This window comes from Rhinolophus sinicus, linkage group LG10, assembly GCF_036562045.2.
Source record: "Rhinolophus sinicus isolate RSC01 linkage group LG10, ASM3656204v1, whole genome shotgun sequence".
In the NCBI taxonomy this organism is placed as follows: Eukaryota; Metazoa; Chordata; class Mammalia; order Chiroptera; family Rhinolophidae; genus Rhinolophus; species Rhinolophus sinicus.
In genome coordinates this window covers 33,412,575-33,430,466 of record NC_133759.1, presented here as the reverse complement: position 1 = coordinate 33,430,466, position 17,892 = coordinate 33,412,575, and the positions used below count along the sequence as shown (strand labels likewise).

The 17,892-nt window shown below is 52.0% G+C and overlaps 1 protein-coding gene across 1 annotated transcript in view; it reads left to right on the top strand.

The window, feature by feature from the left end:
* SLCO2A1 (solute carrier organic anion transporter family member 2A1) overlaps positions 1 to 17,892 on the top strand; it is an 81,363-nt gene extending 63,471 nt beyond the window's left edge. Inside the window, exons 6-14 of the mRNA XM_074312861.1 lie at positions 1,348 to 1,484; positions 3,308 to 3,386; positions 3,935 to 4,099; positions 5,017 to 5,206; positions 6,868 to 7,033; positions 9,398 to 9,561; positions 12,239 to 12,303; positions 14,863 to 14,986; positions 15,870 to 17,892. Of these exons, the coding sequence (XP_074168962.1) occupies positions 1,348 to 1,484; positions 3,308 to 3,386; positions 3,935 to 4,099; positions 5,017 to 5,206; positions 6,868 to 7,033; positions 9,398 to 9,561; positions 12,239 to 12,303; positions 14,863 to 14,986; positions 15,870 to 15,990 (1,211 nt within the window). The 3' untranslated portion in view covers positions 15,991 to 17,892. The remainder of the gene's footprint in view (positions 1 to 1,347; positions 1,485 to 3,307; positions 3,387 to 3,934; positions 4,100 to 5,016; positions 5,207 to 6,867; positions 7,034 to 9,397; positions 9,562 to 12,238; positions 12,304 to 14,862; positions 14,987 to 15,869) is intronic.

The window sequence follows — 17,892 nt, the reverse complement described above, 5'->3', positions numbered from 1 at the left end:
GCTTCAACGGCAAATACTCACTCCCACCTCTCTCACTCGTGCGCTCACTCCTACAGTGCCTTGGACAGCCAGGAGCACACACCACGCACCTCCTCTCACCAGGGCCCATGCTGAAAGCTGTGAGAGGTACGCTGCACAAGAAAACACACTTTCTGCCCTGAAGAAGTTTGCAACAGGAAACCTTGAGACCTAGGGCAAGGCCTCAGGTGTTGCCACCACAGCTTCCCGTCTTGGTGGTAGTATTAAAAATCATTCCCACCAGCCAGAAGTTGTGGCTGAAAGGCAGGTCTGAGCCAGACACTGAGGAATAGCACCCCTACCAGTGCCCAGCACGTAGCTCAGAGCCTGCCCGTCTCACAAAGCTTATGGGCAGTCATTAAACCTGACCATGCTGCCAGAGCCCACAGACTCCTGTCCCTGGGACGATCAAACATGATGTCATCTGTACAGTGTCATCTGCCTATACTTCAAACAAAAGGGCAAAGCCAGGGTCAGGCCATCTTTGCCCTTTTGCTAGTACTTTCTGTGTTGGCTCCTGGCTCTTCATTGCTCAACTCCCAATCCACGAGGGACAGTGCCCATGGATGCCTGTCATTGTTTGGCTGAGGCTATTCTGCTACCTTCTCCCTCCCTCTATGCCCATATAGTTTCTTTACAAAGAGAAACACAATGGCAGATTCTTAGATGCAAATGGGAAACGTGCCAGGAAAAAGCATCACCTTTGGGGGCCAGGCAGCCCATTCTGTTGATGGTTGTTTCCTTGGGCTTGTAAGGATCATGAGGGCTCCTTTCTTAGGGATCGATGCAGTTGGGAGGCAGTAGCAGTCAGTGGTTAAGAGCACAGATTTGGACACCAGGAAGACATAGGCAGGAAACTGACCAATAAAATGGTACTTACTAGCCTTAACCTTGGACAAGGCAAGGTTGACCTCTCTGAGCCTCAATTTTTGGATTGGTTGGAGGTGGGTGGACTTAGCTCCTACCTTGTAGACTTGCTTGGAGAACCCAGCAGGACAATAGACATAAACACATGATCTAGTGTTTGGCCCATGGTAAGCTTTGAAAGAGACATTACCAAGGGTTGGGAATAAAAGAAGGTGAGGCCAAGTTTCTGATGTCTTCAGCCTGGGGATTCTCTGATGCTCTGTTTCATTCACAGTGGTCTCCGTCCTCTGGGCAGACCAGCATGGCCTAGATAGGGAATGTGGTCTTGACCAAGATCCTAGCTCATAGCTTTACCTCTTCTTCATTGTGGGGAGAAAGTCCCTCTGATCAGAGGGTCTCTTTCCAGTAAGGTGAGATCATACATTCATCTGAAACACACTCTGTCCTTTGCTTCCTCTTCAGCCTTAGTTAACTTGAGCCCCGAAGACCCCCGCTGGATTGGAGCCTGGTGGCTGGGCCTGATCGTTTCCTCGGCCTTCTTGGTTCTCACCTCTTTCCCCTTTTTCTTCTTTCCTCGCACAATGTCCAAAGGAGTGGAGGTAAGGTTCTGAGACCCTGTGACTCTACCTTTAGGAGTTTAAGAAAGGGAGGTGAAGGTAGAAAATAAAGAGAGCTGAGAAGCTGCAACAAGTTCAGCAAATTCTAGGTGAAATTTAAATAAAACTCATGACTCAGGACTTCTCAGAGGCTTTGGGAGGTGAGAGTGATGGTGAATTTCCAAAAGATGGTATCTCATCAGTGTGCTATTCCCATGTCAGCATCCAGGGAATGTAGTTCAGGAAACACTGAGTTCATTTAAGTTGAGATGAAGAGTGAAGATGCAATAAAAGCCAAATATGTGACATGGCACAGTTGACTTTTGCATTTTAGGGGGCCCATCATGTCAGAGCCTGAAGGACTGAGTAAGAAGGTCTTCCTAGCGCTGAAGACTGTGAGGGCGGGCAGAGAGTGGAGCATACTTGGAGCAGACTGACCTTCCACGCATCTTCCAGTCATGTCTGTTGGGGAAAGAAATCAAGGAAGCCTGAGAAGGAAAAACAGGGAAAAGAAGTCTGGGTGGGGGTTTTGATATTAGGCTGATGGATCTACACTTTGTTCTGATCCCATGGATTTCTGGGGCACTGAGTGATGGGGTGACCACTCAGGTGGCAATATGGCAGCTGGATTGAGGTTGGGGAATCAGTAAGGAAGGAAGGCTGGGAATCTGAAGAGGACAGGGTAGGGATGGGGGATGCCGCTGGGGGCCAGGGCAATCGCTGTGACAGCTGAGGCAAGGGCAGCGATAGACATTCTTGGAGGAGGTGTTCTTAGAGAAGGACTCAGCTGTGAGCTGGATTGGAGAAGAAGTGGGGCTACAGTTAGCACCAAGGGTTTGAGCCAGAGGCAGAGCTAGATGTGGGGCAATGAGGTGTATGAGAGCTAGGTCCAGCTGTGGGAGGAGGGACATGGGTAGGAGGGTCTGCGCTTGTCTTGGGGAAAAAATTCAGAGGTTCACAGCACATCATGGTGGTTTTGGGGTCAAACATTTGAATCCAGCTCTGCTACTTATAAACTAGCTGGTGATCTTAGGCAAGTTTCCTTGTTCCTAAGTTTCCTCTACCTTAAAATACTGGAGATAGAGTATGTATCTCAGAAGAAGGTTGTGAGGAATGGGACAATACACGTGGAATGCTAGGCACAGCGCCCACCATGGAGTAAGCGCTCGATGAATGGGAGCTCCTGTGCCCGGTGATGCGTTCCCCTGGAGGATCCTAAGTGGCAGAGCTCAGGGGCCTTGCCTCTGCGTGTGGTTCAGGGCTGCAGCTGCCAAGTTCAGAAGAGGTAGGCGCGTTCACTGAGGTGTTGTGCAGAGAAAGTGTGGGCAAAGGGCCAGGACAGAGCCTTGAGCAGGACTCAACTCTGGGCCCAGAAGGAAGCAGAGACTCCATAGAGGAACTAGAAAGAGAGAGCTGGAAACAGAGATCATTCTAGACTACAAGTGTCCTGGAAGCCAGCAGCCCCTGGAATCTGAGGACAGGGAAGAAATGTCGCCATGCCAGACAGGCAAGGGATGATATCTAGTCAGACACCTTTTGGCATCAGTCATGGGAAAGTTAGATACGAAATCATATGCCCAGAGGTGTGATGGGAATTGCATTACTAGAATTGCATTGCATTCTAGTAAGCAGCCAAAGCACTGGGCTCACTGACATGCAAGTGGGGTTCGCTTCAAGAGAGCATTCTCTGGATGCTCTCCCACTCACAGCTGGGGCAGCTCACTGCTGCCCAGCCCTGAGCCACTGAGGCTAGAAGGGTCAAGAGCCCAGGAGGGGTGGCTGCAGAGAGCACGGGCATTAACACGCACTTCCTTTGCTGCCTCCAGAGGTCTCCTGCCATAGAGGACGAGGCGAGGAAGATGAAGGAGGTCAAGCCAAGAGGCTCCCTGGTGGATTTCATTAAACGTAACTGACTTAAATCAAAGCCCTGGATGGGCTGGCTTGGCGGGGTGTCTCAGGGGGTACCCAAGCCCAGGTGGTACTGTGTGTGGCAAGGGGCAGTAAAAGCATGTGGTCTATAATTGGCTCATCTCTCAGGAGAGGTTCTGCCAGGGGTCCTGGTGACTGCTTCTTTGTGGGTTCCAGAAGACCCACGTTCAAGCAGAGTGGACCCCACCCTCATAGTCTGGCCCCCATATTCTTTTCTCTCTTCCCTTCATGTGGAGGTGGCTGTCATGTGAGGAGAATGTTCCCACTGTTAGTCTTATTTCTAGCCGGCCTCCACCTGATTTCTTCCAGGCACACTCTCATTTTATTTAGCCCATGAGCAGATTGAGTAGGGGTCCGAGTGGCTATGTGCCTCTGGACTGGCCACTGAACACCTTGGCACCTCAGATTCTGCCCTGAGGAAGAGAAGAGCTCTGCCTGGAAGGAGGAGGAAGGGCAGTGGCCAGTCTCACAGTAGCCCGTGGTGACCCTTGAAGGCCTGGCCCCTGACAGCGGTGTGTTTGCAGGGTTTCCCCGCATCTTCCTGAGGCTCCTGATGAACCCACTCTTCATGCTGGTGGTCCTGGCCCAGTGCACCTTCTCCTCCGTCATTGCCGGCCTCTCCACCTTTCTCAATAAGTTCCTGGAGAAGCAGTATGGCGCCTCCGCGGCCTATGCCAACTTCCTTATCGGTGAGTCCTGAGGGCACTGCAGGAGCTGGGGATGGGCGAGGCCAGACTCAAGACAGACGGGAGCCAGAGGAGGACTTGCCCAGGAGAGAGAATTTTGAGGACCTTTTTCCTGGTTGTCAATCTAGAATGTTCTTGGCAGATTTCTGGGGCTTCTATCATTCCAGTCAGGGGCAACAGAGGAAAGAGAGAGGATTGAATTTGGAGTTAGGTAAAATACCTCCTGGCTTTGTTCCTCCTTCTCAAGGACTTGAATACGTTTGCTTAGGTAAGGAGTATGTGACCCGGTGATTCTCAACCCTAGCTGCACTTTAGGCTCCCTTGGAGAGCTCTGAAAAATACAGATGCCCAGGCCCCACCCTCCATCAGTGAAAGCAGAGTAGGGCCCAGCATCAGGGTTTTTGCCACTGAGGTTGAGAAGTACTGATGTGGTCTCACTAAGTACCCGAGTGAATCACTGGGCCCAATCCACAGGGGAGCTTGACCACATGGATGTGGCAAGGTGGTCAGGGCATGACCTCTGACCTCTTATGTGGCCGTTGGCTGTGACCCTACCCCTTCTAGCTTCAGCCTCAGACCAGCACATGAGGCAGAGGGCACCACCAGTGTCTTGCTAACCCAGTGTGGTCACAGTAAGGATGCAATGAGGGGCTAGGTAATGAAGGTGCTTAATAAATGCACAGTCAACCCACATACCTCTACTTGCAAGGACCCCGTTTCTTTCTTTATTCTTTGCACAGGCAGGGCAGTGCTCTACAGAGAACTCTGTAAATGTGCCTGGAAACCAGTACATGTTCAGTTAATGTCAGATACTACTATTGCAATGAAACATATCAAGTATTCCCAGGAAGCCAGTTCTGTATCTGGGCCCACACACACACCCCAGTCCTGTGCACACAGACCAGCCTGTCTCTCTACAGGTGCTGTGAACCTCCCCGCTGCGGCCTTGGGGATGCTGTTTGGAGGAATCCTCATGAAGCGTTTTGTTTTCTCTCTACAAACCATTCCCCGGGTGGCTGCCAGCATCATCACCATCTCTATGATCCTCTGTGCCCCTCTCTTCTTCATGGGATGCCCCACCCCAGCTGTGGCAGAGGTCTACCCACCCAGGTAATGGGAATGAGGGGTAAGAAGATACCCTTTGCTAAGGCCAGAGCCTGGATCTGGCTCTCACATGTCTTCCTGTCTCCTTCCTCAACTCTCTTCTCTCCTTTTCACTAATCTCTTATGTGGCAACTTAGAAAATCAGGTCTTGAATAGCATGCTTCATTATGAGAAGAAATCAGAGGGTCTTAGTGGGCCACGAGCAATCAGGATGATGGTTCTATTTTTCAAGTAGCCCCAAAGACGAATTAGTTTGGTTTCAGGATGAATCTGTGGAGCTGTGACCCTCACAAACCAGGAAATAAGCTATGTTTAGCATCAGCTCCATGCCAACTAGAATTACAGAGTCTCATTGAGCTGCTGAAGAAAGATGAGAGAAGGAGACTCGAGAAGATCTGGAAAAGAACAATGAAAGTGATGGCAGACTTGAAAAATTAGGTCAGGTGAGGAAGAGGGCAGGGAAAGTATACCTGTCGGTTTGCATAAAGCAACAGGGTTCTAAGTTTTAAGTCTGGTTTTATGTTCAGGAAGAGCTTTAGAGGCCTGTGAGGGGAGGATGCTGAGCAGGGAGCATTTAATTTTTTTCTGGGTGCTACCTTTCAACCACCTTTTCTTTTAAATTTTGCCTAATGAGGTTACAACATTTGGAGTTGCAGTACCTTACAGCCGTGGTGTTTTCTCTCTAAAATAACCACTTCTGTCTTTGGTGGGTGATGGAGAGAAGGGGTACTTGGGAAGAGAGGGTTGCTCGGGATGGGAACACCTATTCCCAGTTTATATTGTTCTTCTGCAGGCTGACAATGGGTTGAGAGAAGCTGGGAAGGCTTTGGGCCTTTTGGTAGCTTTCGCTAGGAGTTTAGCACAGGGCTTTGTCATCAGATGAGGTTCCAGTTCTGGCACCGCTCTTACTAGGTGGGGAAAGTTACTTAACTTATCTAATCTGCAATGTTCTCATCCATAAACGGGGCATAATCATTGCAGAGCTATTGTGATGACTGTGCATGAAAAGCCCTTGGGCACAGTGCCTGGCACGTAGGAGATGCCCCGTTAATGTTAACTATCATTAGTATAATTATTTTAGCAAAGCTCTGGACTGTAGTTTGTCAACCCTATTCCAACCCTCTCACAAAAGATCAATATCAGATATGGGGGATGGTGGGAATGGTGAGGTCAGCCGGTGAAATCCGCTTGGTTGAAGCTCAAGGGGATGGAGGGATCTGGGCAATGTATGCATAGACCCAGAGACAGGAGCCTTCTAGACTCCACATTGCCTCAAGGGACCCCAGCCTATCTCTTAGCCCGAGCCCAGGCAGAAGAGAAGGGAAGGGAAACATTGCTTGTGACTTCTGTGTAGCATCTGCCATCTCTCTTATGAGAGTCCTGATTGGTTGTTTGTCTTGACCTCTCCTGCAGTGGGGGCTTTGCTGACTAGGAATTAGTGGGTTTGGGCTCCTAGTGGCAGAAGAAACAGAGAGGTGTCATGAGCACTGACCAGCAGCCAATTCCCCGCTCACCCCAGGCGGCGTAATTCAGATCCCATGGTGGCATTGGCCCAAGACAAACAGAGACGCACCCGCACACTAACCAGGCGGGAGCTCACACTGCGCTGCAGAGATTTTTCTTTGGTCTTGCTTTGTTTGAGTCCACGTTTCCTGTTTTGCTGGCAGCACATCAAGTTCTATACATCCTCAGCCTCCCGCCTGCCGCAGGGACTGCTCGTGCCCGGATTCCATCTTCCACCCGGTCTGTGGAGACAATGGGGTAGAGTACCTCTCCCCGTGCCATGCCGGCTGCAGCCACGTCAATATCAGCTCTGTCACCTCCAAGCAACGGGTAAGGGGTCCTGGCGCTCAGTGTGTGCCCTCGCAGAGCACTCTGAGGCTCCAAGATGGGCAGGGCGCCACCCACACCATCCTCATGCCCCGAATCCTGGCCTCTGGACCACCCCTGCCGTCTCTCCACCTTCCCCTCCCCTAAGGTCATGACCAGATGCCTACAGTCCAAAGTCAATTAAAGACTGGCCGATGTTCAACAAATGCACATTCCTGAGGTTAGCAGAAGAGACCAGCCCAACCACTCCTTCAGTTGAGGCTTTCTAGTCTTATCCTCATGGATCCTAATGGGCATCTTTGGGTCCTGCATCCTGGCTGTGCTGGAACACCACAGGGACAGGCCCAGATACGTCAAGGGCAGGGGGTCCTCCAGGATGTGAAGCTGGAAGGTTAGAGCTGGAAGTGGTGATCAAGGGCATTACGATCATCCCCTCAGCTCCCAGGTGTGGCCACACAACTGGCTGGAAGTCATGAGGTTATTTAGGGACAGATCTGAGTCTAGGACTCAGGACCCTCTCTCAGCCTGGGGGCACATCTGTTCAAGGTCACGTACCTCCTAGCCACCAGCCTTCCACTCATGCAGCCCATGTTTACTATACTAACTTGTTGAGGTCCTATTGGCCCTCTGGCTCCTGACCTTCTAGAATCAGTCAGCAGCAAACCACTTGAGTCTCTTGTTCAGTTATTTACTAGATACTTAGTGGATATCTGGCACAGCCATGGGTGCTGAGCATTTAGTGACGAACCCGTCAGACATGGTCCCTGCCCTCGTAGAGTTTGTGTTCTATCAAATACATGCAAAAGATAGTTTTAGAAAGAAGTAACCCATGCCATCAAGAGAGTTAATGGACAGCGATTGCCTGGGGGCCTCCCTGAGGAGGTGACTTAGAACTCAGCAACCAGAAGAAACCCCTCTGAAGACCTGGGAGTGAAGCATTCCAGCCAGAGGAACGGCAAGCGCAGCCCCCAGGGAGTGAACGAGCTGGGCATAGGAGAGAAGAGAGGAGGTCAGGATTGGCCCTGAGGAAGGTTATCACACCCAGCTGTGCCAGGGAGCGGACAGGGACCACAGCCAGGCAAGCCAGGTTTAGGAGTTGGGTGGGTGTTCTTTTTCCTACGAGCAGTGGGAAATCTGCGTAGTTCCCCTAAGGAGAGGAATACACCTCATTCCCTTAAGGGCATTGTGTGGAGGGCATGGGCCAGGCTAGCCCCCACTTACCATCCTCCTCTCAGAGGACAGGGCAAGGCTGCTTCCACAGCCACTCTGTGGGCAGAGGAGCGTGGGTCTCAGGCAAAGGGAAGACAAGAAGCTTGGACAAGATGCTGTCTCCACTTGCCTTCTAATCGAAGGCGTATGTGATGACTTCTGTGGTTTTCTTATCTTTATGCGTATTTACTTATCTCTGACTCACCTACTTTCAGAAAAAAATCTTGACAAATTTCCAAAAACAGCATGAACCATCCATTATCATAATATCAAGAAAAAATAGTAAATTATAAGGGGAAAACAATCTGTGTTTAAAAAATCCAGACTGAGGGAAGTAGCAGCCATATTGTATGTAACTTATTTCTGAGCTCCCTAGCAGCCAAAATAAAGAGGGTGCATAGTTCCTGCTGTCTAGTAGAAGGAAGCATACTAGCTCATTTGTTCTGATCCTGGCCTTATAACTGCTTTGACACTTAAATGGTCATAGGCTACTCCATCAGACACTGCAAGAGGGAAGGTGAAAACCACATGACACAGGCAGTGGCAGTGACCACCAATACTGTACAGCAGTATTGAGCCATATGGACTTGCAGACTTGAGACAGGCACCTCCTTCTCTAGAGGCCTTTACAGACAGGAGGGATTCCTCTCAGACCGGAAGCTCAGTGGATTCAATTGTTTTCACTGTTGTCTCCTACTCGTATGTATACCCTCCTTCCCCTCCCTGCAGTAAACACACAAACAGCAAGAACAACAACCCACAAAACCATTGCTGCTGGGTGGCCTGGCCCAGAGGACAGCTTTTCCAGCCCCTGGTCCCAAGATGGGTGGTCCTTGACTGGCAGTGGAATCCTGTATGTCCTGCTGTGGGTCTAAGGGCTGGAGGTGCCCAGCCCCCGCTGGATGAATGCTTTTAGTGAAGATGGCTTCTATTGCCCAAACACTGGTCAGAGAGGGGCCCACAGGGCACCTTGAAACCCTCAACTGATGTCCTCTCCAGCCTCCAAATCCAGCCTCACCCAGCTCCCCAGGGAACTCAGAGGGCAGAGGGCTTGAAACCTGAGGGACTGTCTGGCAAGAGCTGGCGCAGGCATTTGAAGTGTGTGCAAATGAAGTAATCACCGCAGTTTTCCCCTTTCTCCTCCCTCTCCTTTTCAAGGTCTATTTGAACTGCAGCTGTGTGACCGGGAGCTCTGCTTCAGCCAAGACAGGGTCGTGCCCCATCCCCTGTGCCCACTTCCTGCTCCCCTCCATCTTCCTCATCTCCTTCGTGGCCCTCATCGCCTGTATTTCCCACAACCCCCTCTACATGATGGTTCTGCGGTGAGTGCGCTTCCTTCCCCACGTTTCCCTTCGCTTTGCACCCAGCTGCTCACTTCTCATCTCTTCTTCCTTTTCTGGTCCTCAGAGTCCTTTGAATGCAAGGGTGCAATATTCTCACCTGGGTGATAGGGGGAGATGACCCTGATGCAACAGTGCTGCCCCCCCACCATGCCAGGCTCTGTGTGGAGCACCTCACTGCATCCCCCCTTCCACAGCCTTGTTAGCACCTCCATTCTGCACTTGGGAGACCACTAGCCCAGGAGGGCAGAGCCACGTGATGAAACCAGACTGCCTGGCTCCATGCTGTGGAAATGCCTGTGGATTTATTTACTTATTTTTAAATCCTAAAAGAACTGAGAGGTTCTGGAGAACTCAGTTGAATGCACGAAATCGAGGACAGAGAATAGGGAAGTTCCAGAAGCAGAATGAGGGCTATGGGAAAGGATGAAAATGAGAAAAGCCCAGTGCGCTAGGAGCCAGGACTAAGTTCTCAGGTCAGAAGGGAGAGACAGGCCAAGGCAGGAGGGAGGAGAGGTGTCCCATTACAGGGATCCCTGAAGTGCTTCTGAAGGTTTGACAGGGAATGACCCTCCCTTCACCTCACCCTCTGAAGCGGAGAAAACAACATTTCAATCAAGTTCACCTAACCCATCCGCTGCCTCCCTTCCTCCTTTCCTCACCCATCACAAGCAGAAAGGGAAAAACACAGGATTTGCATACCCTGTGCTCCACAAAAACGTGCAGACATGCTCAGAGCCCAGGGTGTCATCCCTCTCACACCATCGTCACCCTCTTCTTGACCACTCCTCATGCTGTGCATGCTGAGGCCCTTGAGTGGGGTGCCCTTCTTGCACCCCAAGTCTGATGGACCATGCCGGACCCTCTGACCCTGAGAAAGACCTGTGGGTGGCCATGACAGCAAAAGGAAACAGGATAAAGAAATTTCATGGAGTGGGGTATGTGAGCATTGTGGGGGGCGGGGGGCAGTCTCTGTCAGATCACCTCCCAGAGGACTTCTGTCAAGCCCCAGAGATGGGAACATAGTGGAGGAAAGGCATAACTTAAACCACAGGATGGCTTTTTCTAGAAAACCTCTCCCTTCCAAGTCTGGTCAGTGGTTGGAGTGAAACTGGAGAAGAGGCCCCAGGATTCCCCAAATGGATTACAGCTAAATCCTACTGGGAAAGATGAAAGAATGGATGCTATTTAGTCTGAAGGAGGTGAGGCTGAAAGATGACTTGGTAGGAAACCCAGGCATGATTATATCAGTCCTGGCCCCCAACGAGGCAGGGGAATACAGGCTGGGAGTGAAGTTTTGCTGAAAAGGTGGAAGGAGAATTGGCCAAAAACCAGCATTAATTCAAGGTAGAAGGGAGCAGAAATCAGACAGGGCTAAAGATCCCCATCAGAAGCCAAACTGAGGTACCCAAGTACCATTTGGTTGAGAACCGAGGGAATCTGCCCGGAGAGAAGGACAAGACAGGAGCATCTATCATGGATTGGGTCATTGGAGGGACCTGGAGGCACGAAGGGAGCAGCCATTAGATTGAGATTTGAGGCACTTTCCATTGGGGGATCTCAGTGGATGCCTCTTTCCCCGTCACACCCCAGTGAGCATTGCCCTCACCAGGCCACCCCTCAGAGACACCGGAAGAAGGCCTCTTCCCACTTGACTTCCGGTTCCCTTCCTTGCTATCTCCTCAGCCCCAAGTGCTTTTCCCCAACAAGCACCCACCCCGGAGTGTGTGTGCTCAGAGCGCAGAGAAGGCCGGTGCCTCTGCTGGCCAGCTTCTGGCTCCCCACCTTGTGTTTGGGGAGGTCCCCCCTCTTTGCTCCGCTGGGATGGCAGAGCCTGGCAATGCCACCTGCAGATAGACCCTCCTCTCTCTCTCTCTGAATCTCCTTCCTCAGCCAAACACTTCTCCCCTCTTGCAGGAAAAAGGGCAGGGGCAGGGCTGGCTGCATAATTTGCAGGACCCAGTGCAAAAGGAAAATGCCAGGCTCTGGCTCGAAAACTGTTAAGAATTTCAAGACAGCCACAGGACAGCATTAAATGAAACGCGGGGCCTTTCTGAGAGTGGGGCCCTGTGAGGCTGCACAGGTCGCACGCCCACAAAGCTAGCCCTAGGTAGTGGATTCTTTTAATTGCACACAGACACCTACAGCCCAGGGGCCCTAATTACACTTTGCATCAGGGCTGCCTTTTAGTACTATAAAACACTCTATGGGTGTTGTTCAGACCTGCTGCTATAAACACACCCTTGAGTTTCCTTCTCTTCGCACCCAGCCTCTTCAGCCCGCTGCCTCTTGAAAGGGGCTCTGAAAATCACAGAGACCAGTGGTCCTCAAACTTGAGTGTGCACTGGAATCTCCTGGAGGGCTTCTTACGACATAGATGGGCCCCACCCCCAGCATATCTGTCCTTAGGTCTGAGGTAGGGTCTGCGTTTCTTCTGCATTTCTGATAAGTTCCCAGGGGATGCTGATGCTGCTGGTTCAGCCATCATGCTTTGGGAACCTGATATAAATGACAGAAGTCCTGGGCTGAGGTGAATTCAACCAGGCAGGTGGCACGTCAAGCTGCTTGAGGGCAGGTCTGACTGAGGCTGGCTGCCCCTGACTGAGGGAAGGCACAACTCCGAGTCCTCCGGCTGCTGAGTTCCTGTTTTCCTTTTCAGTGTGGTGAACCAGGAAGAAAAGTCATTTGCCATTGGGGTACAGTTCTTGCTGATGCGCTTGCTGGGTAAGTATCAAAGGCACCCCCTTCCTGAGGAGTGACGCCAGGACATCGAGGGTGGTGGGATGCAGGGCAGGGATGGGGAAAGCCCTCTCTCATCTCTGTTGTAAAGAGAACCTTTGCACAATCAACACAACCCCAAATGCCAAAACCCTATATGGGCAATTTCCCCGTTACTTGTGCTTAGAAAAGATTCCGCCTGTGGTGTTAATTCCAAATTAAATTATGTAAGAAAAATGAAAAGCAGGCACAGCTGAGAATACCTAATAGAGAATTGAAGGCAGGTATTTTTAATCTCTCTCCAAGAACTCACTGTAGGAACAAAACCATGCGTCCCTGTCCCAACCAGAATGGCAGCTGAGCCCAGCCCTGGCTTCCCTCCCATTTTACAAAATTCACTCCTCCTATCACCATTCAGCAAATGTTTTCCCATGCTTGCGGGGCCCTGTGACAGCACACCCTACCTGTCCTCAAGCAGCCTAGAGCCTTCAGAGGAATGGAGCTGTGCATATGTGATCAAATAGTGCCCATGGGAGGACGAGCTGCCTGCAGAGAGCAGGGCACGCCAGCCCTCCCTGGGTGCATAGATTGGGAGTGGGGACATGAGTGGGCCTAGCTGGCACATTGCAGGCTCTTTGCCAGACTGCTTATGCTGGAAATTCCCTTCTGGATACATCTAAGTACTAGATAAACACAAGGCACAAATACGGAAACCCTTGCAGTGACAGGTAAATGAAGTAAAGGGACTGGATTTAACTGAGGCCGTGTTTATGGAGGACCTAGTGGGTGCGCACTGCAGTGGGGAGTATGACAATTGCAGTGTGAAGGGACTTCAGTTACTATCGAGGTGTACTTTCTGACCTCAAACGCTGAACTTCCTACCGAGCCCACTGTGCATCATTATCCAGGAGCCAGGTCCACATTTGGCCCTATGGCATCTTCCATTACCATTCTGGGGTGTGTTGGTGATGTGACCTCCTGGGCCTGCTGAGCTCCCGGGAGTCTTTGCAGGGCCCTCTCCAGCTGAGGTGAGGTGAGGTGTTCAGATGATAAAGAATGAACCAGCTGCAATGGGATTTCTTGGCCTCGGGCCACTTGCTCCTCTTGCCCCTGTAGAGCCCATGCAGACCTTGCTCCTCTGGGTCTGAATTACAAGCACAGATGACACAAGGCAGTGGGATCCATCGTGTCCTGGCGGCAGAGGTGCTGTCGTCATCACAGCTCCTTGTTTTCATTTATAACTCGTATATGACTTGCTCTGAAACCTCCTCTGAGAAGGAAATCCTGCATTCCGCCAAACCCACCCAGCAGGGAGGAGGGCTCAAAGAACCCTGCCCTGCCTCTCCCAGCCACCTGGAAAGGCTGCCCTCCCACTGCTCAAAGCACCAGCTGCCTTTGTTTTTTCTTTTGAGCTCAGATAACTCAATGTGGAGCCACATTAGAAAACTGAGGCATGGAGGGATTCCATTTATCTATTCCAAGAATGCAGTTCCACTCTGGGGTAGGAAAAAGGACTTCATATTTATAAACCCCAACAAGTTTAGAATTACCCACTGGGACTTGGTTAAAATTTTTTCTGGACTTCATTTCTATTTAGGGAACATCATTGGAGGTCAGTCTTTATGGTCAGTTTCAATCTCCCGTTCACCTGGAGACTAGGGAATGAGCAGGGTCTGAGGAGAGAGGGTGGTTCTGGAAGGTTCCTGCTTATGGGTGGAGCCACAAGCAGAAGCTGGCCTCTTCCTTTCCTGGGGAAGCAGCTTCTGACAGGGCCTTGAACAGAGTCTGAGAGGCTGTTCTCAGCACAGTGGTTCTGCGAATGGGATGGCCTGGCCTGGCCTGGCCTGGGTGCGGATACCAGATGGACCCCTCCCTAGTCCAATCACTGTGTAGGACTCTAGTTAACAATCCAAGGGCCATTGGAATATTGAACAAGGCTAAGGCATAGCCCCTGCTGGACCAGGTCTCACCACTCAGCTTCGAGGAAGCTCAGGGGATCTGGGGCAGAGGCTCTAAGCAGCCAGGGTGTTGGGGTTCTTCTGGGGGTGCTGTCTGAGCAGCAGGGCAGCTTGGTGTAGTGGCAGAACATGGGATTCGAACCTTGGTAAATTAGGGTTCAAAGTCCAGCCCTGACCCCTCTTAGCTACTTGATGTTGAGCTCACCAAATGCATCTTCCTCCTCATTAAAATGAGGGCACCGACCCACCCTAAGACCCTCCTGCCACGCAATGGAGGTCAGCATATTTCCACTTGGGTCCAATCCCAAATGTGGGAACTATGTCATCTGTGCACTGGCATCAAGGTGATCTCTGTGACTCACTGTGCCCTGCAGGGATGGCTCAGGTCTGTTTTCTCCTCTAAGCTCCAGTGAAAGGGGAACTCAGGCTTCACAGAAAGCTATTCTGCTTCCCAAAGTCACTGTGATGCCCAGGGGCAGGGCAGAGCTGTTCTCATACCTGTGCCCTGCAGGGGTGCTGGGAGACCTGGCTCCCCTCCCTGCCAGGCACCTCTGCCTGCATCTCCACGTGACGTGAGCTCTCTGAACTCTCTTCCCGCTAATGCCAGCGTGGCTGCCATCTCCCGCCCTCTACGGCCTCACCATCGACTATTCCTGCATCCGGTGGAACTATCAGTGCTCAGGGAGGCGAGGGGCCTGTGCCTACTATGACAATGACGCTCTCCGAAACAGGTGAGGACCCAGCATGCCATGTATCAAGGACGCCAGGCCCCACGTCTGAGCAAAGGGCAGTCCTCTGCTCTGGTGGCTGCTGTGGGGGCTGTCAGGCTTCCAAGGGAGAGGACTGGAGGGGTGCGGGGCTCACAGAGAGCCATCCACGTAACAAGACCCCGGAAATGCCCTGAGATGGCCCCAGTCGGCGGTACCCACAGGCCCTTTAGAGGGACAGCCCCAGAAAGAAGTAGGTCAAAGGGAAAGGGGATGGCTGAAGTTCGAGGGAGAGGCCATGGCTGTGGAATGATGATGCCAGGCCAGCCTCCCACGGCTCCGAAAGAGGTGGCCCCATCATGGCTCCTAGCAGAGGTCAAGGGCAAGCTGGCCCAACCTGCCTCAGTGGGTCTGAGCCTAGCTGTAGTGACACTGACTTCTGCACGCCTTCCAGCGACCTCACCTGTTGCCCTCATCACACAGACAAGAAACAGCGGGGAAAGTAGGTTTGAGGGGGCTGGATGGGGGCTGTGAATGATGTGAGTGGCACAGAAGGCCAGGAGAGGGCTGGACCAAGAGGGCAGTGAGAAGGTGCCCTTCTCCTTCTGGCTGCAGTGTTGCCTTTGGCCACTGGGGGCGCCAGGGCAAGGACGAGGACCACTGGATTAGGAGTCCCATGCCTGGTCCCTGTGTACTTCCTGGGAGGCTTGTGCCCTTGTGAATGAGTCAAAGGAATGAGGCAAGTGTTCCCTGTCTGGGTGGTGACAGGTCCTTACCTGAGTGGTGACAACATATTCCCCGGGCAGCTGTGAGAATAATGCTGCTCTTCCTGGTGGCCGTGGCCCTAGGACACGAGCCCCTGGGCCTCCTCACGCCCTCACCAGTCCTGTGTCCCCCTGCCTCACAGGTACCTGGGCCTGCAGGTGGGCTACAAGGCTCTGGGCACCCTGCTGCTCTTCTTCATCAGCTGGCGGGTGAAGAAGAACAAGGAGTACAATGTGCAGGAGAAGGCTGCCGGCCTCATCTGACCCCGCCCCGGGGCCCGGGGCCACTCCGCTGGAGAATGGGCCTGCCCCCCTCCCCCACCGGCCTCGATTTACTAATGTTAACACGTCCTTTCCTTTTGTTTTTTAAATAAGAAAGACAACTCCAATCACCAATCGCCTTCCCTTCCTCCTTCCAAAGGCCAAGGCCCCTCCACAGGGTTCCTTAGGGCCACTGAGTCCCTGGGCTGAGTGGACACAGAGCTGGAGGTCCGGGTCTTCCCTGCCCCCTTGGGAGGGGCCCCCACATGCCCAGGCTTTCCTCAGTGCTGAGTCCTCCAGCAAGGATGCCCCCTGAGGCAGCCCCTGCCCCTTACCAGCCCTGTGGGGGGTGGTTTCCTAAGTGGGTAGAGAAAAGGGATATCTGCCCAGAGGAAGAAGGGAAGGGGTGCTGTTATTAATGGCCACGATCAGGATGGGGGTGGGGGAGCCTGGCTGTAGTAGCCACCGCGGCATCTGGGTTCAGCATCAGCATAAATCCCAAGAGGGGCTGGCTCCCCTCCTCTCAGATCCTGGCTTTCTGCCCCAAGAGGCCAGTTTGGAAGCTGCCATGTTGGGAAGTATGGCCAGCTGATCCCCTGTCAGTTACTCACACTCAGGCACCAGAGCAGGGATGGGTCATCCAAATGCTGTTCACATTAATTCTAGACCCTTCTGTACATGTGTCTGTGCATCTTTATCTCTATCTTTCTGGTGGTATATTTCAAACTGAAAAAGCCACACTGTGGTGAAGACCTGGCTAAAGCTGTAACATGACCATCGTGCCCAACCTCCCACCCCCACAATGTGGGACAAGACTCCTCATCTCAGAGTGATGGGAAGACCCTCCCCAACTTTCCCTGGGGGCAGATGAGGTGGCTTCATATGTGGTTCCCTGTCTGGACTTCAGCCTGTATGCTGCCCAGTAAAGAGAGGCATCCCAATGTCAGCAAAGCAATTGTGGAAGCCGAGGGAAGGTCAAATGTCACCAAGCTGGATGCTGAGCTGCAGCCCACAAAATAGAAGTTTGACTGTCCTGGTTTCAAACATGCTTGAATTCATCAACATTTTCTCAGCCTCTTCTCTCTGCGCCCAGAAGTGGGTGCCTTCTGTGGGCCTGGATTGAGAGACACTGAAGCTGTGTGGTAGAGGTTCAGAGTTAGAAGCCAGCAAAGGAGGCCTTTCATTTACAAATACATTTATTACAGACTGACTTTGTGCAAGGCAGTGCTAGTACATGGTTCTCTACTGAGCTTCTCTGAGACCCACCTCCCCACCTTCCATCTACACTAGCACCTCCTCCCAGAGTGTGCTCGGTGGGCAATGGAGGGGGCCGGGGAGGCACAGCAAGGGCCCAGAGATTGTCAATGGGATCTTGACATCATGTCCTACCAGACTGACCCTGGCCCTGGCCCTTTGCCAGACAGAGACCTGGCTGTATCATGTCCTCTGGAGCAGCAAGGTACTGGTCATTGCCCCATGGGATCTCTTGAGTGTCACCCCTCTTGGAAGCTCCCTCCAGAAGCATACCAGAAGCCACCTCCGGAAAGGCCTCATATGGTGGTAAGCCAAAAAATTTATGTCAGCAGCCAAACTGCCATGAAGTCTTTGTGAAAGCCACTGTTACAGCAGCCTTATTTCTAAAACCACCAGCCTTATTTCCGAAGATCTCTCAGGAAGGGAGGCTCCATGCAACCTCAGGGGCCAGTTTTAGCCCTGCTTGGAAAATGATTCCCTGCAACTAACCATGGTCTCTCTTGCTGCAATTTAACCAAATTCTGGAGGCACTGCCTTCAGCTAAGCTCGTGAACAGTGAATGCCAACCTTCAGATTCTGGAAGATTGGTTGCCCTCCAAGCCTTTATTCTGTTATGATACTGCTATTAATATATTATAATTTTACTATTGA